This window comes from Fringilla coelebs, assembly GCF_963513975.1.
Source record: "Fringilla coelebs genome assembly, chromosome: 2".
Classification (NCBI taxonomy): Eukaryota; Metazoa; Chordata; class Aves; order Passeriformes; family Fringillidae; genus Fringilla; species Fringilla coelebs.
Genome location: NC_140029.1, coordinates 20,045,342 through 20,070,707, shown reverse-complemented (window position 1 = coordinate 20,070,707; position 25,366 = coordinate 20,045,342). Strand labels below are relative to the sequence as shown.

The 25,366-nt window shown below is 38.0% G+C and overlaps 1 protein-coding gene across 1 annotated transcript in view; it reads right to left on the bottom strand.

Moving 5' to 3' along the window:
• ARHGAP6 (Rho GTPase activating protein 6) overlaps window positions 1-25,366 on the bottom strand; it is a 309,222-nt gene that overhangs the window by 5,987 nt on the left and 277,869 nt on the right. Inside the window, exons 5-10 of the mRNA XM_084226573.1 lie at window positions 20,894-21,089; window positions 17,832-17,887; window positions 14,016-14,166; window positions 12,646-12,794; window positions 9,404-9,583; window positions 5,073-5,170 (exon numbers count right to left, since the gene is read on the bottom strand). Coding sequence (XP_084082699.1) covers window positions 5,073-5,170; window positions 9,404-9,583; window positions 12,646-12,794; window positions 14,016-14,166; window positions 17,832-17,887; window positions 20,894-21,089 — 830 coding nt within the window. The remainder of the gene's footprint in view (window positions 1-5,072; window positions 5,171-9,403; window positions 9,584-12,645; window positions 12,795-14,015; window positions 14,167-17,831; window positions 17,888-20,893; window positions 21,090-25,366) is intronic.

Sequence of the window (25,366 nt, the reverse complement as noted above, 5' to 3'; positions counted from 1 at the left end):
TTGTTCCTTGCTAACTCATATTTCTATTACTCATTTTTCATTTCTCTGCACCTCTCTTTTGTAGATGCTTATTTTTTGCTTGAGTCAAACACTTCTTTAAACGACCTCTCATTAATACCTGTTCTAATTTAACATGATACAACAGAGGCTTATTCCTGTAAATGTCTGAAAACGGTCAGCCCTTTTCATAGTCAAATCCAAAGACAGCTTGAACGTAGTGAGCAGCCAAAAATCATTTCTCACTATGGAATAATAACTGTCTTTCCAGACAAATAAAATAAAACTGAAGAAAGAAAATAAAGAAAACACAAAGCCAACCACAGCACAATAAATATTAATACAAAAATAATGACAAAACTTAACACCACTTTCAAGCTGTTGTATTTTCCCTTGGCTGATTTACATATCACATGTCCCAAAAACCAAAATATATGCAACTGACAGCATGATTATTATGCTATTCAATACTCCTATTTTTTTTTTTACAGTATGAAAGCAGCCATAATGTGTTGGGAATTAATTAAATAATGTTACTCCTCAGTAACTCTCAGTGACAAAACCATTGCTGGAGTTAAACTCAGGCAAGTTCAAAAAACAGAGCTGCCATTTGGCAAAGTTGCTCTGTCACAAGCTTCCCAGAGAAGCATGGTAATGCTGGGGAATCATTTTTAAAAAAAAGCCTCAATTACATAACTTCTCAATTAAATTTCTTATCCGAACATAAATCCAATATAAATTAATCTATAAACAGACACACGCTGAGGAACTATGGTTTTGTAAGTATGTGTGATTCTATCACAAACCTTTTATCTCGTTTTTTGCGACTTGCTTCTTTCTTTCTGTCCTCCTAAGTCCTAAAAGCCTTTGTGCAGTGATATGAGATTTAAGCAATGTCTTGGGATTTTCAGAACTAGAAGGACCTCTTAGAAAAGGGGAGAAATGTTGGTATCTGCAGGTTTCTTATGACCAAATGTCCTTTTTTCCAGCCTTCTAGATTGAATGTCATCCAAATAGTAAGGTTTATTGCATGTAAGTCTTCGCAGCATCAAAACCGTCAAACTCTGCTGCACAGGGCGAAGACAGAGGTAAACCAGCACTTAGCCATGGCAAGGTAACACAAGGAATAATGGAAATGGAAATGGAAGAATGTGGCAACATAAACTTGAGCTTTGTGAAACACTGATTTCATGTCTTACCTTGAATGATCTGTTATAGTCTACCTCTTCTCAAGACAGAGCTCCTGCTAAAAATTTACCTGAATGGAAACTTTCAAGTCTTTGGAAAGATTCAAATGTTCAAGTTTCTAAACTGATTTACAGTTTTGGCTGGAAAGTCCATACTTTTTTTTATATACATATATAGTAGCACTTTCAAATTTGTTCAGGTAAAATAGCTTTAAAAATCAAGGGAACTGCTGTGGACTCTGTCAATCTTACTACAAGAGACCATCAAAATTGATTAAATACTTAAAAGCAGGAAATTGAAGTCATACATTTGCAGCTTTACTTCACAAACAAAATAACTTGCAAGAAGACTTTGGTTTGCTTCTTTGCAAATAAAGAAAGAATTCTCACAAATCCTTTAAAAAGAAAGTCTTGCATTTGTTTGCTTTACTGTTTGAGTTCATTAGCAAACAGATGTTTACTACAATTCAAAATTCTTCTTCCCTTGGACAGTGAGATTCTCTACCCACTGACCAGAGAGAAACTAAATTGGAAGGCAAACATAAATACTGTGTAAGATACCCACTCCTCTAAATGCAATATAAGAGGAAGGGCAGATTATTGTCCCCACAAGAATAATAGATGATTATGTGCAAATGTGAGGAATGGGAAGGCAGGTAGAGTATTTTTCAGGGACTATGAAGTATGTTAAGGAAAAGATTTTAAAAGTGGCTAAGTACCAATGGAAAGATTTGAAAGCAGCAGAAGAAACCTATGCCACATGAATTAAAAAATACAATTTCAGATTCCAAAACAACAGGCATCTTTCTATGAGTTGATGTTGTCCACCAGAGTCCAGTTGCATGGGTGAACTGGAAATGTGTTAATCACAATAATTGCTTCTACTGAGGATATTCCTACTTTTCTACTAGCATCAAGGTTATCAAAACAGGAAATCCCTTTCTGTTTCTGGCAGAAACCCTTTTCTGCTATAACTTAATGCTTCTGAGTGGGAAAACAATTATGCCTTCAAGAGGCAAATCATATGGAGTGAGATGTCTTGGCAGCAGACAGTACTAATTTCCACATGTTTGAGGAACACAGGTGCTACCAACAAGGCAGATTACTGTGGGATTGTGATGAGGTTGCTGCTGTAACAGGGTAGAGGACTCAATGTTTCAAGGAGCCTCTGCAGCTTTAAAAGCTGCATACTGTATGATCTGTTGTATGGCTTCATCTTTGTGTCACAGATCAGGATGGATTAAAACTCATTATCATAATCCAAAAGCATACAAAAATGCTGTAACTTTGAAACTTATTTACTCTGAAAGGACTACTAACCATGATAAGCATTAAATAACCATAAGAAATATATTTTATTTTTTGTTAGTTTAAAGATGCTTCATCTTACAGCTGTAAACCCAAATTCCATTGTCATCAAGCCAACATACAAAAAATTGGGAAGTCACCCACAAAAGCACACTTCACAATTGCTGCCATTTGTAATTAGCACTTAATCATGAACAACTTCCATAAATTCCCTGACACACTGTTCACAATGCTTAGCTCCTAAGGGAACTGAAAGATGAGGAACATCTGATTTTTCCTCCTCTGGGGAGGAAAAGAGATTGTGTTTTCTGTGTTAGATCAGAGCCAAGAAAGCATTTAGAATGACAGCAAGAGCAGAAATGTGAGGGCAATTGCAGAACAGGACATTCAAAGCAATAAATGTGACATTAAAATCTCAAAGTTGATTCTATACTCTATGCAGACAGTTAGCTCTTCTGATGAAGACTGTCTCAAGAATATATAAAGTTTTTTGTCCACAGATCCACATTTGTATTTTGAGTATGTGACCAGGCAATTTCCAATAAGACAGATATATTTTGGAGGCTCATTTTTATGAAATCAAGACAAACATCTCCTTGTTGTCTGCTATCTCACATTTCTTATAGGAGAAATAAGCAACACATTTGTAGCCTCAAAATTGAGATTATGTTGTGAAATACATTAATCTCTTAAGAGCATCACACTCCTAGCAATAACACTAAGCAACATTCTCTCTAATTGCCTGGAATACCTTAACCAAGAAGTTGCAACCACAGTGAAAAGATATCTCATTAACACTAAAAGTAAATCACTTACATGACAGCAAAATAGAAAAAAAATGACAGTAATTTTTTCCTATCTCAGTGTTATTTCATCTACCCATTACTGACAGCACAATAAATTAGTACTACTGTAGCTATATGCTCCTGTTTGGCTTCAGAACATTTCCTTACAAACTGCCTTTTGTCAGTTGTGACCAGCTTTTCACAAAAGCTGCATTGTCTCCTGTAGGTGTGCATGCTGCCTAAGAGTAAGGAAGTTTGAGGAAAAGTCAATTAAGGAATCAGGATCCAACAATTACCTGTTGCATCCACAATGATTTGTGACTAACTTATGCACAATTGGTATGTGTAGTCACGGGTGACATACAATTTTATGTTTTTTTGTTATACAGACAGTGAAATCCTTCATGAAGTTTTTATTAGCTTGAGTTAGAAATTATATGATCGTTCCAAACTAAGGGCTGAAAGGAAGAAGTCTCGACACACTACCTGATGTCATATGATTTGTAGTGTCTGTCCTAATTGTAGTGTTGGCTTCTGGCAAACATGAAAGAAGTTTAAAAGACAGCTTAGGTACCTCTAACTATCCTGCACTTACTGAGATCTAAATTTACACATGGTTACTTGTCAATCAGACAAGCTAGCTGAAATTACTTCACACAGAGAAAATTACCCCAAATCAGATGATCTGTGATAATTTTCTACTTCATGTGGTTAAGTTAGCAAACTAAGAAAATCCTTTACAACTCAATATATACTACACATATTTTTGTTTCGAAATTTTATAGTCAAAGAAAGCGTTTTCCTGAAGGTGTTAGTTTACACTGTTTCTTGTATACCTTTCCCTTTGAAGCCAGGCACACTATTACATTACCTCCAAATATAAAATGTTAAGAGGGAGAGAAAAAAAATCATAGCTGACTACACAAGTTCAATTATAATTATATTCTGAATGCACTAGGCACTTTCCACAAACAAAGGAAGACAAAGTCCAATATGTCCCAGAGAGTTTAGAGTCTAGAAACCGTCTTGAAAACTACTTAAAGCAAGTCTGTCGAATTTTGTGATTTTTGGGTCTGCCATATTGGGATTCACTAGAATAAAGACAATGAGTGTGTGGTCCCATAAGAAAGCCAGGAATACTGTTAATCTGAATGTACAAACTCACAGCATTAAGGCACAAGGGTGCAGGTAAATATACACCATACACAAGAATATGTTATGTATCGTAACTGCTATAGTGACCAGTGTGATTTTTTTTCTCTTCAGATCCTTCACAAAGCATACAATTAAATAATATCCAAAGTCTTCATAGGGCTGCTGTTGTGGCAGTTGGCTTTTTCACAATGTCCTACATGTATAGGATAGGAAAAGAACGACAGAGTGGTCAAGCAGCTCGCTGTGACGGTGTTAAGGCACTCTAGGCTGTGTTTCAAGGATAGTGGAATACATGCTTCCTGTTACTGAAGACTACAATAAACCCAAGACACAAACCAGCAGATGACTAAAAAACATCCTGTCAGATAATAGTGCACTGAATATTTTTATGTACATGTCATTCTGTTCTCTGCAGCAGAACACAATCTTTCCTCTGAATCAGGGAAACAAGTTTTGTCTTTAGAAAATGCTGTACAAGAGTCATAATTTCTTTGGCAGAGTCTGTGTAATAGGGAGGATATTTCTACTCCACTGTCGACAGTGCAGAAGAGCTGTGGAAAACTAGAACCTTTTGGACACTTCCAGTGGGAGATAGAAATTCCCAGAAGAAAAAGGGATGATGAAAAAACAAATTACTCACGATGACTGGGAAGCTTTCCTCCTCAGCAAATAGTCTACAACATCTGGGTCAGTCTCTAATAAGCTAATAAGCACTTCATTCTGTAAATCAGGGGAAACCTATGAAGACATAAAAGAATACTCAGTTGGAGGTTAATATCCTTTCATATACATTAATTTTGGTGCTATGCTTAATCTAAATGAACAAGTACAAGTACATTTACAGAAAGTATATAAAATATTCAGAAGCTTTCACTTAAAAGAGAAATTTCATGTAAGAACAGATGAAGTAGGACTGAAGATCACTTAGTACAATGTTCAATGCTGATTACTGCTGGTAGGTATCCAGTTGGTTATTATACCTGGAAATAACAGTGGGATAACTTATGTATCATAATTTCAAAAGCTTCAGTTTAAGGTCCTCACTTTATACCACCCTTTAAAGATCTGAGGACATTTACCAATCTCCATCTCTGCCTCTCCAGCCACTCTGACCAACAGCCTCATTCAGAATTTGAGTCACCTTCTTTGGAGTTTGGCCTTCTGATGTGCTAACTTTCTCTTTGCACTTTGTATGGGTATGAACTTCAAAACCCTTGACAGCTTCAGATGCTGCAGGATACAGCAACATCTCCTGGGCAGGTAGCAGAAATGGCACCCCAAAACCTGGACAAGTAAACTTTGTGTTTCCATCTGCACTTTACATGAGTCTTATCAATCTTGAAGTGAGGATTTGTCTGCTTTGTCTGCATTACAGTGAAACATTCAACACAAACTTCCAAACACTGAAACAGATGAAACCATCCAAGAACAGCCCAGGTTCACTGATGACACATGGAAGACAATCTCAGCAAGGGGCCATCAGCTGGGCAATATATGTTTCTGGATGCAATCTGTCAGAGCCTGAATCTCTTGAGCTTCAAGTCACACTTCATGGACCATTTGTTCTCCCTGACATTTCCTGGGAAATAGGAATGGAATTGCTAACACGTTCCCCAGAGGAATATCCCATTTTGGGAGGTATTTAGGGAGTCTAGTTACATAAAAGGCATATTTCTTAAAATAAGGAAATAATTAGAAAATAAATAAAGATATGCATAATTTAATTCAAACTGATCCAAAATCTCTATGAAAAACTTGTGTAACCACATACTCATTTTTTTAATATTGTTTTCAGTCTCTGAACTGGAAAAATATCTTACTGATGGTCACGGATACACTAGTCCTTAAACAATTTTTTTTTAAATAGGAATATAATTTTTAGAAACCTGGTGTACTGTAACCTCCATTTAGACAGCCTTTCTGTACACTAGAAGAAACTCCACATAATGTTTCATGGTAAAAAAAATCCACACATTTTTGTCTCTAACTTAATACTCAGCTTTTTATCAAATAACTTTGTAAGAAACTACTGAGAGAATTTTGTCAGAAAATAAAAATACATCTTGCCTTATTAAAAAAAAATGATAAATCCATCACAAAAAGTCTGGAAAAGTTCCACCAGAACATTTCCAACAGAAAGCTTCTCTGAAACCCAAATGTAATGGTTCTACTGATTCATAGGACTTTTACCAGAATGAATCTGCAAGTAGATTTGTACTGATGGTGTCCTTGCTAGCTACCTACTCAGTTTGGGGCTTCCTCCAGTGCAGCAATTTTCTTCAGTTTAGTTCAGTAACTTGTCAAGTGTAGAATTGATATGCATGTAATTGTAACAGAGAACTACAATATCAGTATCTCAGGAAGATGTCCCCATATCTATTACAGAATTAATTGGTAATTAACACTGGTAATTGCACCTAAGTAGATGGATGTGAACGTGAAATTTGGGACAGAAGGGAAGCCAAGGAAGCTGGTGAAAAAACAGCTCTGGAGGACATACAGGGACATATCAGAGGGCTCTAGAGTTGTCAGGAGTTCAGCAGAGTACCAGATATTCAGAGATTTTGGGGTTGGGTGCTACACAAGAGTCACAGCTGTTGACACACAGAAGGGTGGAGGCACCCTTGAATCCTTTGTGCTGTCCCTGGCCACTGACACAGCACAGAATGGCAGTGTGTGCCTGCCTCCACAAGGGGAAGGCCACAGTAGCCTCTAATTGTAAAAATATGACATTTCATACACTCTGTAGCACTTCTTTGCAGCAGGGCTGGATTTAGACACTAGGAGATGAAATACATGAACAAGCTGCTGATCTCCATCCTTCATGCAAAGCCAAGTCAAAAATGAAGGGTGACTGAGTTGTGCCTCCTTTCATTCAGTTGCAGAGACTAACAAAGAACAGTCCTTTATACATCCCCATGAAACATTTTAATACATCCCCAAGACTGAACTAGGCAAGATTTGGATATGAAAGTGATTATCATCATTGACATCAATGAAGCACGACCAGATTCCATCTTCTATACGAAATCCACTTTTGCATGCTGCTGATGTTAGCCATAGTTATTCAGTAAAAATGGTGCTCAATATCCTGGGTTGTTCCAAAAAACAGAATTTCTCTGATCCACCAATAAGTCAGAATCATTCTGATACTGTGGTTTGGGTACCCCACCACATTTTGGTTTCCTAGGGTTTAGTTCCAAATGTTCCAGTTTCAATGCTAAAACCAATCACAGTTTTATAATCTCCCCATATATAAAAGTAACAGAAAGAAAAAAAAAACAAAAAACCAAACACAAAAGCATCTGAGCATTAATACATCATGCTTAATTCCAGATGTTCTGTTTTTATGTAGCATAAATGTAGAGTATAAACAGTAAAAGCAACTCTGGAAAACAAAAGAAATTCTTTTTCCCACCCTTCATTTAACCTCCAGAAGAAAGCTGAAGCCCTGAAGAGAAGAAGGAATAAATCCATCAGAATTAGAGCCCAGATGCAGGTTAGTCTAACCTTAGCCCCATCCTTTCCACATTGAAAGTCACAATGCATGCCTTAAGTATTACGTACTGAATTGTGTCTGTGCTGTTAGAAGCTCTTAAAGAGAAACAACAATAAGAACACTTCAACTATCCTAAGGATTCTTATCGAGGATTATCTTAAACTTGATAGTGCCATCCACACTCTGGGCCAGCAGACCTTCACACAGGAGTGCAGTTCTGTCAGTTTCTTTTACTGATGTGGAAGGAAAAATAGCACCTAGCAATTTCCCCTATAAAAAGCATTAAAAAAAGGAAAACAAAAAAGATAACTATTGCAAGTGTCTCACTGGTACAAGAATAAAAATAAAAGGCAGGAAAACCACAAAGAAGTTCATCTGAGGCTAAGACATCTGAGGGAGGGCTCATGATTGCTTTCTCATGCTCTACTCCCTTGTTGAAAACTGATAGACATCTTCCATTTACAGTACTATGTGGCCATCAGCCCACAGTTCAGGGTTGTTCATCTTCTTCCAACAAGGTCTCCAGTACTCAGCTTTGCTGAAGCACTGAAGGTTTCCAGAGTGTTCTTTCTGCTTTGGGAACTTATCTCCTCAGTGTAAATACAGTGCTGCTTAGTCTCAGGACACAACAACCAAAGTTTTTTCCACTTTTTCAAGATTACTGGCTTTGTTACAATGTGTATTTTTACTAAAATGAATACAAAATAAAGAAGACTACCCCTAGGTCTGACCGGCCTCTGCTATCCCCAGAGCAGGGCTCCCTCAGACACAAGTCATGCTGAGCTGACCTGCAATTTTGTACACAAAAAGAGCACAAGATAAAGCCACAGAATGAACTGCTCAGGTAACTGCTAGGCATGAGAAATGTGACCGAACTAAGCTTCGTCTTAAGTAAACAACATGCCCAACTCCAAGGCATCAGCCTTCTTATGAAGAACTTGCTTGCTTCAGAAAAAGAACTGAAGGGAACTCAGGAACTACACAGATTTGTTTTATTCCTTTTACCAGACTAATAAACAAAATGTCCTTCTTCTCCATCCAACCAATAAAAAATCTTGGTAGGGAAGGTAATTCCTTAAATTAATCAAGGACCTCTTAATCCCTTCAGAAAAATTGTCTTCCTGACTTATAAAACTGAGACGTGAAAGATCATTTTCAGTCTTGTCTATGCATTGCTCAGTATACAACTGAATGGCCAACCCCATCCCTTTCACAAACAATCTTCCAAACAATGTACCTTTACCTACACAGAAACCATTCTAAGCAAGACATAAGTACATATTTTTAATATTTTTACTTACTGCAAATCATTCTCCTTGCTAGAAGACTACTCTTTGTTACCAAAAATTGTTGATCCTAATTTAATGCAGCTTCTACCATTTATTTCATCCCCATCTACTTTAATATCAATCAGCTATTTTCTCATTTATCTTGCAAATGTATACGAGTAATATGAAAAAATATCCACTCACCATGAACAGGGTTTCATAGTTTTCAATCATCTTTTGCACAACAGCTATGATAGCAGTACTCTCTTCAGCTCGAGCTGAGCTCTGAACTGAGAATTCTTTGTCTGTAGATTTCTGCTTGTGCAACAAGTTAGGGCCAAAGATGGTGGCCAGGTTGAGCGATGTCATTTTGTTCCCAGTAATCTAGAAAAGAGAATAAAAATGAGGTGGGGTCTCACAGGACCTAATGTATACAGTGCACACTCACACCCCTAACACCCACACACAAACACACACTCTCTGCCCCTCCCCCATTTGGTAGATGCTTCATTCATCAAAACCCCAACCTGCTCCTTGTCAATAAAAAAATGAACAACTTTTACAAGCACCTTGTTTTGAACATCTCTGCAACAAGCACTGTAGATGTTCTGGATATATTTTCAAGTGGATTAGAGGAGTAGAAGGTGGAAGTGTTTTCTGCCCCCAATTCCCTGGGAGCTCAACAGTGGCATACTTCTGAACTCAGAGCAACCTCCCTCCTACTTCAGCATCTCAGCACATTACTGAATTTGGTTATCTTAGGACCAAATGCTGAAAGCTCCTGGCTTTCTCAAGTAGCATTCATGATTTGAAACATATACAGTGATACTTTTTGATGTCTAAACAGCTGAGATTATTAAGGAGCAGGCTCATTTTTTATGAGTATTTTCCTGTATTTCTAGAACATGCCAAATGTTTACTTGTTTGGTGGCTTGTTTTAGTTTATTGGAGTTTTTATCTTTTTTCCTACTTTTATAAACCTGTGCTCAAGGAAGCAACAGTAACCTGAATTTTGAGGAAACAAAAGGCTAGGAATACATCCTAGACTAGACAGGAATTACCTGAAAAATATGTCATATACATTGTTACTTCAAAACTTTCATTGTCGTATTTGTGATTAGACTACTAATTTCCCTTTCTATTCTTCAATAAAAAGTAGAGGTCATTTGAACTAGTAGTTTTTAAAAAGGATATAAAGAGACATCAAAAAGGTGTTGTAAAAATAGAATTTCAAGAAGTTAGTTGTAAAAACAGATGATTTCAAAGCAGTATTTTTCAATTTTTTTTGGTAGCTGATTATTCATCAAATACTCTAGTCAAACTTAAAACTGCACTGACTGCACCTGGTTTATTTTTTAAAGAACTCAACTAGGCAGCACAGAAATTACAGTGAAAAGCTTTTTATTGGTAGAAGCAGTGTGTAATGTTGGAAAGACATCTGTACAAAGTAGGTGCATGGGCAGTCATAGCAAACATGTTGGCTCTTGGTTTAGAGACTCATCCCAGCAAGGCTGTGAGAACAGCACACCCTTATTTGCACAGCACCAAGCACCCAGCTGTTTCTCAGGTGAGCTGCTTTTTAAACTCTGAGTTTTGAGCCACCACAGATGCACAGGCACACGGTGCCTCAAGTGTGCCAGGGCAGCCTCTGGCTGTGCCCAGATCTGCATGTGCAGGCTGTTTGTACAGTGAGCCTTTTCTTAAGGGCAGCCTCAGGGCATCCTTAAAAAATGTTGTAAACATTTCCACTGAAATTAACTGAATGAGTAATTTCAATAAAGTTAGTCATCCATCTTCATCTTTGTAAAAGAAGGGTTGTTGAAAGAAATCAAGAAGAGGGCCTGTGTGCCAAAGCTTGGCTGTTTTCCTTCCAGTGATAGCAAACAGTCTGATAAAATACTTTCTCTTGCCCTTAATGCCTTTATTCACTTAATTCTTCATAAATAGCTTAAATAATTGTGAGCAGGATACTGTATGATCTATAAAATGTATCCAGTTGCACATCATATTCCTGATGCTTACAATACTGTCAAGATAACTTACATAGATCTGCCTTACCAAAATACCTGTGGCAAAGCTGATGCACCATGGTAGAGCCAAATGAACTCTGCTCAGCAGCATCCCCCAGCCCTGCAGTAAGATCCTCTTGGGTACATTCCTGAACCAACAGAGGACTCTTTGCAGGACAAGGGGGACCATGACCTTAGCTGGCTTATACATGTTTTTAAGCACAGTAAACTATTACTGTGCTCTTTCTAAATGCTTCCCATCACAGTGATATAGTTTTTTTATCAACTCCTTGCCGCGAACAAAAATAATAATATTTAAAGTGGATTTAAAAATGAAATAGGCCTTGAGGTCACATACAACACTAGAAGTTAGGACTTGTAAAGATGGAATAACTGGAAGTTAGGATTTGAGGCAAAAATTTGGCAAAAATAAGTCTCAAAGTGCTAATTGGTAAAATCAGACAACTGCAAAGGCATCTAAATTTGACAAAATCAGTAGGATTTTCCATCTGGAAGACAAAATTCTCAAGGAGTTTCATAAGAGTCTCAGAAGTAGTCTCTGCTGCAGTTCAAAGGACTGAGAAGTCCTTCCACAGATAAACCAGTATATATTTGTCAAGCACTGACAGATTATATCCATTGTATTCAGTTAACAGTGGCCTCCTTTTACACAGCAGCCTACTAGTGCCAGCACTTCCCTGGCAGGAAACTGGAAGCCTGGATTTTCAGGTCTTCTCCAGCATGTATGGGCACAGGGTGCAGACATGAAAATGCTCAGGGCTAGAGCTCAGCCCCATGGCTGTGGGCATTCTTGTCTCTGTGGGGGGAGTGTGCATCAAACTCTCCACTGAATTTGGTCCAGGCTGCAACAGTTAAGAAGTCAGAAAGAAAATGGGCAAAGATGAACCCTGACTCCAGCTAGTGGTGAGGTCTGTCAGTTGCAAGGATACAGCTGGAGTTCCTGTCCTCTGTTTATTTTTCACTACCCAGGGCACACAAGGAAGCTAAGAGAACCAAGAAGCAAACTGCTCTGTCCAAAAGTCATATAAAAAAGCAACAACAGAGAATGAAAAGAAAATGAAGAAGCATATCCTTGCATGCCTGACCTTTTCTGAGTACTTTTCCCATAGAATATTATGGGATAAAACAAGGCAGCAGGGGAAGTATGGATGATATTAGATGTCCTTGACAGCAAGGCTGGTACACTGAATCTCCCAAAGGAAGTGGTAGATGCTTTACTGATTAAGTCATACAAAAAAATTAAACCTTCACAGCCCTAAGAACATAGTAAACAAATGGCAGAAGCGCAGGCAAACAGATTAAGTCTCTCCCATCTTTCAGGGATATGCCACCATTGTGTATGTTTCAAGGCTTTCAAGACCTCTTTTTAGACCATGAATTAAGTAAAGTCAAAGGACATAAGTGACCAGGACTTACCTCTTGGCCATCCTTGTCTCTGGTGTCTTCTGCATGGCCAGCTACTGTGGAGAGGAACTGCAGCAGGCGGTGAAGGGTATCGCAGTTACAAGGAGGTAGAAGATAAATGAGAAGCTGTAAGGTGCTGAGCTGCTCATCTGGCTCTAATACTAAGAGGGGAAAAAATATATTCTAAGAAATCACTCCAACTAACCTAAAAGCAGAACAAATATACTGATCCCAACCCAAAGGAAGGTATAGGAATAGCTTTGTTTAAGAATCACTTTCCTTACAACATCAGAAGAAAAAGAAAAAAGTCTAAGGAAATATCAAAACTATAAGAACTACTGTTATGGGATTTTTGCCTTAGTTGGTCAACGTTTTGCTCAAAAGATAGGATTTTTCAATAGGATTTTACTTATCCTACAAGAGAGCAAAATACATGTTTTACACTCCATCACTGTTACTGGACTCAAATATTCTGCTTACTTTTTTACTTACTCCATTCATTTACGTATAGCTACTGGTATGTACAGTAGCTGTCAAGCATTCCAGCCAGGTTTGTGATTCAGACATTTTAAGTCAGTTTTCTTACAGTTTTTCATCTTGCAGAAGTAGCGAGAGATTGGAAAAGCAACCAGAGAAATAAAGGACACTCTGCTACCACTACCATCTACCATCTACATGGCAGCCAGTGACAAAGGTGGAACAGAGGCAGGACCTCAGACATGAGGGCTAGAAAGCATCTGAACAACCTATACCAGGCAGCTGCTTAAGCTTGAAACATCCAACTTTACTTTTTCCTAAATCCCTGAGAGTCTGCACTTGGTCTTAGGCAACACAACTGGGAGTACTTGATATGATGTCTTTGAGGACATGAAAGAAGAATGAATGAAAGAAACAGTATGAATTTTTCAAGCCAAGCTTGAACTTTGGTCAGTAGACAGATCTCAAAATTTTAAAAGACAAGGATTCAAATGGGAGTCTGTGACCTGGCACTGCTGGATCAAAGACAGGGTCAGGTTTTAACAGACAACATGAATTCCATCCTTACAAATGCAAAAATATGTATAGTTAGTGAAACCCTTGTTCTAATTTTCTGGATTATACTTCTGCAGTATAAAACTAAGAAGTAAAACCATGACCTCAGTAAATTTATACTAAAGAACATACTATATTATTTATATTCATATATACTATATTGTATTCTATTATATATAATATTGTTATTAAATATACTATATACTTTATAGTGTATTAAACAAATAGTTGGAGAAAATCAAGGCCAGAGTATTAAAGGAATAGAATAAAAGAAGGCTATTAGCAGAGATCGAAGAATTCAAACAAATTAGCCTTTGAAAATTGATTAATCAAGATGCTGTAGAGCTCACAGAGAGTGTTGATGAAAGGTGTATAAAGCTCTCTGGTGAGAAGTGGGTCAGGCATGTCACGCAGAAATTCCTTTAACAAGGCAGCAACATCATGAATGCTGTGCTCCTCATCTAACACAACATCTACGCCTCGGTCAAACTCTTCACGTAACTGAAAAAAATCAGGAGAGAAAACCACTGTCACTTATTGTCCCCATTAATGCATCCCAACACAGAAAATCTTTTAAGAAGCAGATTTACTCATTTTTAATTTCAAGGATGAGCATGACTAGTCTTTGGTAAGGTCAACGACATAATTAATATCTAATTGCTGCTTATTCCATAATACATAACTTAAGGTTTGTACCAGGCTGTAATAAAATAATTTTTTTTTCTAGCTAATATATGACACTCTTGTATGAAAACATGCATCCAAGTAAAATTTTTGCAGAAATGCAAGATTCATAGCAAATGCATAAACCAGAGAGAATAAGGAAAATTATAGGACAGGCTCTTATATCACCTTACTGCATTATCCCTGGAACCAGAAAGACTAAAATTGCATTTTGTAATGCTTATGATTTTGCAGAAAAACATTATTAGTAAGCTCATGATTATTAGTAACACCATTAGTAAGATCCACCAAATTCACATTTCTCTTGTCATTTAAGTCTGCATGTAAAGATAGGTAGCAAGCAGACAGGTTTGCTAAGACTTCACAGCATTCCTTCACATACACCTCATTCTGCCTTCCTAATTTAGTTATCCTCATTACAGAGTTCACAAACAGCAAGCTAACATCATTACAAGGTATTACTAGGGTTTTTTTCCCCTGCTTTGGTCCTCAGACAAATGCTGTATAATTCAAAGGCATCACACTTCCCAAAGGCAGATGAAAACACTCTTCCAATTCCAAAACCTTGCCCTTCTGGAGGGATCTTCCAGCAGCTAGAGCAGCATACTTTCCTCAGGCTGACAGCTTCACCTTTTACTCTTTTTGCATTTTGAAAACAGTCAAGAGGTTTTAAAACTATTTCCTAGAAAAAATGTGTACCTTTGCTAACATTATGAGATATCACAATGTCACACCTATCTGGTCAGAGAGTGATTACAGCTAAATCTTACAAATAAAGAAATCTGAGGTATCAGGAATATTACAAACATACCAAAGAGAGGAAAGAACCTAAGTTCCAAGCAAACTATAAGCCTGCTAAAATGTGTGGCAAATCTTGGTCACATGCAAATCTATCTTCAGTGTGTTCAATGTGAAAATCCTTTGTTTTCAGCTCAGATTGTGCTTTCATAATGGGTGTGACAGATATTCATTAAAAACCACAGCCTCCATTCTAATTTATTAGGATTACTTTTAACATTATTAATATCAGTCATTACTAATAATGAATAATTATGCTATGAAGACCAGAACATGTTCTTTATCTAGTATTATTCTTTGATTTATGGTCAAGGATTTTCCAGTGCCAACTTGAGGGCTTCATTCCCAGCTCAATTCTACTCTCCAGATTGGTGAAAAATGCAGAATATCCCTGCAGAGCACCATAAATTACCTCAATCAATTACCTCAAGATTGTTTCTGCACTTAAGAGCCCAAAAGCAGCTGAGGAAACAGATTAGCACTGCATCAGGAATTCAGACTTCCCAAATAGCTGGCTAAATCATAAACTGCTGTTACAGGCTTGAATATGGCACTTGTGATCTGATATCGTGTGATACCTACAGAGATGTCCTCAGCAGCAAAATATCATAGAACTTTGGTGAGTTGTGGCCACATTTCAGGCCCAGGTATCATGGCTGTTAGAACTGCATCTTGTACATTTAAAGTCTTTCAGACTCCATTCACATGGAATGCTTTCAGACTTTGGAAGATACAGGTGGTGAACTACAGCATCCACTGAATTTTGGATATGAGAGAGGAGGACATCTGTGCTGGAACAGGGGATAGGAGAGCAGAGCTCCAGCTATTTCACTCTTCATCTTCAGGGTTGAAACTGCCACAATGTCACCAGGCCCAGCATCAAGGGCTGCCCACCCCACCCTTGGCAACAATGCTCTGCTCGAGCATCAGCTCCAGACACAAGATGGTACCTGGCACCCTGATGCACCAGGTCTACCACCCTGAGTCAGCATGAGCTTGGGAATCTCTGTCCTACACCTCACTGAACAGGAAGGAGGAGGTTTGCAAGAGATGCACATGTTCTAGGTTTTCTCTTCCTGCTCACCAATCAAAACCACCTATGGCACAATCATCTACTTACTTATGTATTTACTGCAATGAACTACAGTTGAAACGGGACATTTTCTAACTGGGGAAGGAAGGAAAACAAAATATGCTTACTTTCTCCACAAGAAAGACTAATGAACAGCTGCAAAAGCACACCAAAATCTGAGTGCTGGGTTTGGCTTTCTACGGTTCAGAAAATGAGGGGAATTTTAATTGAATCAAGACTTTCCCATGTGTTCATGTTGACAGCATTTATTACTGTAACTACAAGGGCCAATCTGATGCTTCCTTGTTGTTTAATGAAATATATCAGCTTACCTAGTTCAATAAATTAGTCCACGTAATAAAAAACACAGATACCCAAATCTCTTGATTTCCTCACCTTTTGAAAACAAAGTAGAACAAAAAGTGGTGAAAGTCATTAATGTTCAGAGTAAGGCTTCGTTTACAAGTGAATGATGGAAGCTCTCTGCTTTTTCCCCAGATGTATGATGCAATTGTACTCACCCCTAAATGATTACGTACGTCTTGACATTGAAGCTTGCAATGCAAATGTGAGGCAACTTCAATACTTTATCTAGTTCAGTGTTGATGTGAAAACTGCCTCTGCAGATGGTTTGTTAGCCTAGTGTAACACCAGCGAGTCAGGAATAGAAACTGCTGGAGAATGAGCTACAATTCAGTAGGCTATGCTGTCCTACCAGCCAAAACCAATTCAGTTTAGCTATTCGAGGTAACTTACCAGAATGATAAAACATTACACTATGAAGTTTTTGCAACTTTTTGCAAAGAACTATAAATTGTGGGATCAGATGCAGTCAAGCTTTCTTTTGCTTTTTATTTCTGCTTGATGTTTTTGGTCTTAACTTCCTGGGAGAGACATTTTCCTGTATCTTTTATCCCCTCCTTATGCATCATGCAAACACTAACCACTATCTCCACTGCTCTAATGCAACCTGTATTCTCAGCTTCTGGGAATATCTAGGTGGGTATACCTAGGAGCTAACACCCACATTTGACTTTATCTCTGGAACCTAATTGCACACCATCTTTGCTTTTTCATAATTTAGCTGAGACTAAGACTTGGAAGAGTCTGCTCTGACCTTGAAGTCTAGCAGGGGTAAAAGAAAGGTGATATTTAGGAGCAGCAATCTTAGGGTCAAAGAGATTGTTCTGTACTTGCATGTTTTCTCATACCGTGAGTTTTCCAAAGAAGATTTACAGTTTGAGTTTACTTTGGGAGCTTCAGCTGTTTCTGAGATGAAACGAACAGCCAAGATTTTTTTTTCCCTGCAGTGTGACCTTTGGAAAATTTCTTCACTGTAGTTTATTTGGATCTCCAACCCTGAGCTACTTTTCCAGAGCAAAACATACAGAGACTGTTAACCTGCTGAGAACCTGACAAGGATTTCACCAGATGTTAAAGATACTGGAAATAGCCTTTTATGAGCCATCAAAAAAATAACAAAGTCACTGACCCAGAAAGACCAAATTTCTAAATTTCACCATGCTACAGATGGGAAAGAAATAACAACAAAAGGAATCAGATTTGTTTGTATTATAGCTGATGAAAGAAAACCATATCCATTTCCACTCACCTGTCTTACTCTCTTTTTTGAGCTTCCAACTCTGAATATTCCTACTGTCTGGAGACCTGCAAGTGAAACACATCATAGCACTATTTTATTGTTTAATTTTCTCCTGAAAATTGCTCTGAACCGAAGCATTCTGACCTATGTGTGTACTTATAAGTAAAAAAAGAAAAGCGACATATTTCTCCACAAACGTGTACTTACCATGTTGATTGATGCAGGATTTGGTTGTGATTAAGAAGCCATCCACTGTGGTTTTTAAGGATCACACTTTATCTGCAAAATGGCATCTTTGTGACATTTCTTGTGATGCCACTTTGGATGTGCCACTGCTATGAGGAACAGAGGTATGCAGAGACTGAGGCACTGCTCAGGGTTTGGAGGTGTAACTTCCAGGACTGACATCAAAGGAAGCAGGCAGTAAAACAACTAAATATGTGGGCACTGAGCTGTGTATTTGGATACAGGGTAAAGCTGGTATTTGGGGTAACTCATTGGCTCTAAAGTTCCTGTCATGACAAAGTTGAGAGTCCCCTTCAAAGGTACAAAAATAGGGGACTCAGGCAGACTGTGAGAGGGAAGAACTTCAACAGGGAGTTGTGTGCAGTTTATAAGGTAGGAACAGCTATTATATATAGAGGGAAAGCTATAAAGAAGCATTGTGGTACTTCAGGCAAAGTGCAAAGTGTGCCATTTAGACTTAAAGTGATTAGGAAATTGGGTTGCCTGCTATTTCATAAGAAATCAGATCAAACCTTCTTCTAGCCCTGTAGAAAGCCACTAGAAAAACAAAAAATTGTAACATGGTTCTTGAATGGACATTTCTTGCAGACTAACAGGACCTGAAAATTTTGAGAGGTGACACGGTCTTTAGCAATGGCAGTGTGAGGGGAAATTTTAGAGCCTTAAGGGCCTGTGTATATAATACAATTTTACATGGTTATACAGTATAGCAAGAGGGATGAAATGATCTATAAGCTTGGAAGTTTATGGTCTAACAAGGGCTACTCTGCAGCTCTAATCCCTACTGCCATACAGGAAGTGTAAAATTACCATGTGAAACAATTGCCTTCTGACAGCCATTAGGCTGCACTTGCTTGCTGGAGATGTATCACCTTGAACAGTATTTGGAGTTGCAGATCTTCATCAGAGAAATTCAAATAGGATTCTGCTTTTTAGATTTTAGTCTCAACATAACACCTCTTTTTAAATCTTCTCTCTTTGGTTAACAGAAAATTACATTGATGGACTATTTAGTAAACCAGGAACACTGGCAGGGAATCATCTGAGATGGAGATTAAACACATTGGGCAAAACCTGCAGGCTGTTTACCCATTCCTACACAGACATACAGGGTATTTTCTACACTGCAGGTCTACAGAAAGCCAGGCCTTTATACCTCTGGGACGTGAACACAGGGAAAATAGGGAAGGTGAACAAGGACAGGTGCTCTAATGTCCAGCAACATACCCATTTTTGGTCATATAATGCTCAGAATTATCCTTTAAAGCAGTCATCAGAAACTGCTGGTGATTTGTTGCTGAAAAAGGACTTAGGCATACAGGCAAGTATTTTCAGAATCAGCAGCTTGGTCCATCATATAGCCTGGAATGATGTTCCTACAAGTGTCCATCTTCTACCATTTTCAGGTTTCTCTCAGTGCTAATGACTGTCTTGTGGAAAGCAGATTAAATTTAAAATTGAAGATTATATCAGATTATTGCACTGTGGTATATTATAGTTTACTCTTAAACAAAGCACAATAACTCATCATAAATTTCCTTTAAAAGAAAACTTTAATGTAAAGGAAGTATTTCCATAAAGAGCATCATATAGAAAAGAACTTTGTTAAGACAGTGCATTAAAAGGATCAAAAAATTTATCACAAATGATCAGGTGACATAAAATCACAGTATCCAGCTGGATGGCTTTTTGGCTGACTCAGGTACTTTTGTGTTCTCCAAACTCAGCTACCTTTGCTTAAAGGGGTAGAAGTCATTCATCTCAAATTTAATCATCCCATACTTACTTGTCAGCCATGGTATCTAATCTCTGTAAAAGACTAACAGCAACCACCTTTTGCAGTGTTCCTTGATACAATTGTAAGGAAGACAGTTTTCAGTTATGAATTGTGAAAGCTCAGCATTGTTGTTTAAACTGCAGTCCCTCATCTTGCAAAAGCCTTTCATTCAGAGTTAGTAAATGATTTCTTGCTGGTGAAATTAGCATCAAATACATCATTTGCTGTCACAATCCCCATTATTTTATGGTTTGTTGATAATCTGGCCATGTGATAGCTCCATCTTGCTGTGGCCAAGTTATTTCAATTATCATTAAAAAACTTCACAAGGCAGAGACGGTGAGCAGATACTTAGATTGATTATTGTTTCTGCATTATGTAAAGCTGTGGGAGGCTTGTGTCTGGACAATTCTGAACACATAGGAAGAATGCTGGCAGGAGTCTGTAATTTCCTTTGGAGAATGCAGGCCTGAGCCTGAGGCTGGTCAGGAGGAATCAAGCCAGAGACAAACTGAGTATTCAGCCTTCAAGCCTTGCAGTGAACAGGAAGAGGCTACTTAGAGCTTAATATATATTTAGCATGGAATTCTTATTCTGAACCCCCATCTTCAAATATCAAAAGTCTTACAGTATAAATAGTTAATCTAGATCTCACCCCTTAAGATCCACTGGCTGTGCATGACTCCAGACGGACTGGAACACTTCAGACTTTTTGTTCTGAAGGTACAGGTAAACCTGCAGGGTGTGAAGAGCCATTTCTGCAGAGCTGAGCACCCCAGTTGGAAGATGGGTGAAGAGCCTCCAAGAAAAGGCTCTGTCCCTGTGCTCTATGGGCCAGTTTACAAGCTCGTAGCCTAGATCTCCAGTTTGGGAAGCTATCATGTACGGAATTACTTGTGAGACAGTATTTTTAGCAAGAGGCAAAACAGGAGGGAAAATGTCTAGCTTTCAAAGATGTCCTTGCATATACTTACTTCTCAAAATAGGCATTTATTTATATTATAGTAAAAATACATCTGCCACTCCTGGGACAACAAAATATTCTTACCATGCTTTTCCAAGTGCTGGCAGCAACTATCTACAAGCCGGGGAACCTGCCTGTAAATAGGGTTCAGGCTTAGTTTCTTATCTCTTGCCTTTTCTTTCTTGCTCTGGGCTTCTGCTGGCAAAGAGAGCTGGAGAGCCTCCAACAATCTTGAGTGATTGTCATCAAGATCTGTGATAGAGTCCACAGACATTGCACCCTGTAAAATACACACACATGAGCAATCAGTAGGGCCGGGGAAATCTCAGTATCACAGGACATCCAACAAAGACTTTTGCCTACCTGCATTTTAAACAAACTAATATAAAAATACCATTAGCTACAACATTTTTAAAAATTATTGAAGTTAAAATACCAGTGTAATGGATAGGAATGGTACCAACGTTATTCTTATCATATTACAATGAATACAAATTACAATACTGAAAATTGAAATGCTTTCCACCCCTTCACTCCATCCTTTTACTGATGTAAGCCTGCAGATACTGCAGGGCAAGGATGAATCATGGTCACTGCAGGGCAAGGATGAATCATGGTCTGTGGGTGCACCTCAGAAGTACCATGTTCATGTGAATGGAGATACACAGATCTTTTTAAATCTTATTGCCTACTTCTTCTGTAGCTTGGACCATTGTATCAGTGAGACTTATGCAAAATGATTAACAACCATACACCATATACAGTTAACAGTTAATATCACAAATCCATACAGCTGTGGAGTTTGAAATAAACCCACTCTATCACAGAATTAAGATACACCAGGGAAGTTGAGGTGTAATATTTTCAAAATAATTCTATTTCACATATCTTAATATTTTAAAATCATTAAAATTCCAATGAAAGCTTTGAAATCCAGGTTTTGATTACAGCAATGTGCAGAAGATCAAGCAGTTTGTAAAGGATAAAGCAGCACAAGCAGCTGGAAGTTTCTGGCATGTTTCAATTTTCACACTTCAAAAACAAGACTTTTTTTTTCAAAGCACAAGATTACTGTCATTTCAAAATTACCATTTCTCAAGTCTTACTAAACTTATGAGGCAAAAAACATTCAAGGGTACATGTAGAATAATAATAACAATAACAATAATAAACACAAAGAAAAAAGGTTTTATTCCTATTAAAAATATCTGTTGTTAACTATTTTCTTTCTTTCTGAAACAAAGCATAAATTTGACCATAACATAAAATGTATGGGATGCAGCATGTCATCCCAAGAAATGATAATGAAAATGTAAATTTCTCCTCAAAACTTTCTGACAACTTTAGTTTGTTAAAAGCTGACAGGCAATTTACAGATTGCTAATCAGAACTCTTATGTCTATTAAATGAGAATGTACAATTGCTTACAAGGGAATTCAAAGCTCTAAAAGTATCTTGTTCCATCAGCCTAGCCAGCTGAACTTTATATGAAGATTTTCAACTCATAGGCAAAACTCACAAAAAGTCCACCAAGATTTCAAACTCACTGATAAATTTCTAGTTCTTAATACCTTAAAAAAATCCATTTAACTTATCAGGTATCGTTCTGTTTCTTGTAGCTCATGGTAGATGTATAAATGAAGCACAGTGAAGTTTTTAGATTTTTTTTACCCACATTACTATAAACAATTACTAGCTCCTTTAGAATGCAACTTTTGACCTTTATTTCTGATGTCTCTCAAAAGTACATCTGCTTGATTCCTTTTACCATCTCCTGCCAACAGGAAACAAAAACACAAACAAAAAACCCCTCCAGACCAAACAAGAACCTCTGGCTACGATCCATGTGTGTAAAATTCCAACTGAATGATATTTTGATTTTATTCAAGAGTTTGGCATTCTAAACATCAAATAAATGAATTGGCAGTGAAAATCCTAACCCCACCCTCACCACTGCAGCCCCTGTGTGACAGGTGCCCTCCTTTATACCCTGCCTTTACTGGTCCTTTCCCGTCTGCAAGGCATCCTCACCTCATGAATCATTATCAGAGTCACTTAAATCGGATTCAGATCCCTAAAATAGATGCAAATACAGTCAGTTCAACGCAGTCTTTGGGCATTTTATCAAAGTTGTGGATTAACTGGCACACTGAGCTGGCTTTAGGAAGAGTGACCTTGAGTTCTGTGACTGAAGTCATGGCTTGGCAATACCAAGTCCAGGCCAGCACTGATTTTACAAAGTGCACTAGAAAATGTTACCAACATACTCCACCAATCCAGCTGAAACTCAGCCAGACCTACCTGACTGCTGAGGAACAGAGGAGGAGGAGACTGCACACCACTGCCCACTGCTCCAGGTCTAGCAACACACACAGTGCAGTGCCCAGAAACTAAAGAAAATCAAGTTCCATCTACCAGGCATTACCTTTGCACATAATGGATAGCAGTCCCTGCTCCCCCATGATGAGTTCAAAACCTAAATACACTGGGGAAGTCATAATCTAAGCACACAGAAACATGAAGGAAAGTGGAATTTAAAGTCTCAACTTCCAACTGCTGGGCAAAAATCCTACACAGAAAATGCAGCAACAGTGACTTTTGTCAAGCTGTTGGAGAGAGAACCACAGCACTCACAGCATGAGCTCTGCAGCATTAGCTTCTTCTAACTCTTATTGAAAGTCTCAGGTCATTGTTTGAAGACTCACTTTTGTGTTTGAAACACACAAAAGGTGAGTGACACAGTTGCAAAGAAAGTGAATGGTGCAATGATAAACAATCCCTCCAGTTTAAGAGGACTGTACTCCAGGTGTCTGTGCAGCATTTTTGTGATAAATTGGTTGTATCAGTTGCATTTACTAACAAATAATTTTTTCCTTTTTTTGAAAGCATTTGTCAGTTGAAAACAGTGCAATGGTGCTCAAGAGATAAAAGATAAGTGCAGGCTTCCTTATCATCCCCTAAGTAAGCTCAGGGCAGAGGGGTAAGCGCACTGATAAACAGAATTATAAAGACAGACAAGATATAGGACATGAGTTGATATTAATGTTAAATAATGGAAAATTCATGAAATTCATTAGGTAAGTTCATTCCTTAGAGACAATGCCAGCTCCCTCATGTCACCTCAGTCTACTCTTCTCTGTGGGCAAACCATGTCCTACTGCATCCTCATGGCTATGGACTAAAGGCTCCAATTCTGCACTCTGAAAGCTGCAATGCCAGTATTGACAAAAACTTCCCCAACTATGCAAACAAACAAAACAAGCAAAACCCTCCCTCAACTTCTAGGAACTTGGTCCTGATGGATCTCTGTCGACGTACCAAAGGATCCATGTTCTTCTGCCTGCTCGCTGGTCAAATACATGTCAGAAATCTTATCATGCAATCTTTGTGAAAAGAAGAGCAGAAGAGTCACCTCTGGACACATGAGTTATCTTTCTCTCCTATGAACAAAGGTTCTGAAGCCAATGAGTACATACAGCAAAGTTTTATTTTTTGTCACTGACTGCCAAACTCTGAAAGAAGTTCATGGGTTTCCCTTAACTTAGGGAAGTTCATGGGTTTCCCTTAACTTAACTTAGTCAAGTTCATGGGTTTCCCTTAACTTAACTTAGTCAAGTTCATGGGTTTCCCTTAATTTAGTCAAGTAACTTTGCACTTTTGTGTTAATACAAATTTCTGTTCTTATGGTTTGCACAGACCAACAGATGCGCATTAATGAGTATACATGACTGCAAACATCACGCTTTCAGTTTTGCAGACAGAATATAGACACTTCCAGCTTCAGCTGGCAGCTAGACAAACAAAGAGCCCCATGACCTGCCTTCTGCCTTCTCTCAATTTGCAATTTACTCCAATTCTACCCCTCTTAATCCCTGGCTGAAGAGCCCAATGAAGAATTTCTACGAAGCAGCTTTTACCCTATGGAGGAAAGAAGGTGAGGTTCTTAAGAAAATACTTTCTTTTCCAGAGTCTGTTCTTGTACCTCAGTTCTTGCTCAGATTTCTTAAAAGGGGTTTTATTGAAAGAATTTTTTAATGCAATTTTTTTTCTCCCTCCATTGCAAATGAAATTAAAAAGCAGGAAAGTCTAGAACCTCTGTTCCATGATAACAAAAGAAAAAAAATTACCAACTGTAGAACTAGAAAGTTCAGAGCATAAAATTTAATTACAAGGAACAGATTTATGCTAAAAAATGATCAATTTTACATGCAGATTAATATTCAACCCAAACCCACCACTCTGTGTTTTGCTGTCAAAGGCTTCTTCCTAGCCTGCATGTAGAAACATCCTTTGAAGACCCTGGTACATATCTAGTTTGACAACTCCTTACTTACCACAGAGGATATGATATGAGTTAGACCATGAGGATTTTTATTATTATAAGGATAGGGATTAATAGCCAGATTTATTTTCAAGTTAGAGCTAGATTAAGATAAGTATACCTATAAATATCAAACACATAGGTTTAGACTTTAAAACTGCTGAAAAATCAGGTTAAAGACAGATCAAATTTGTTCAATCTGAAAGACTTAAGACAGAAGGAGGTAGATAAAGGGA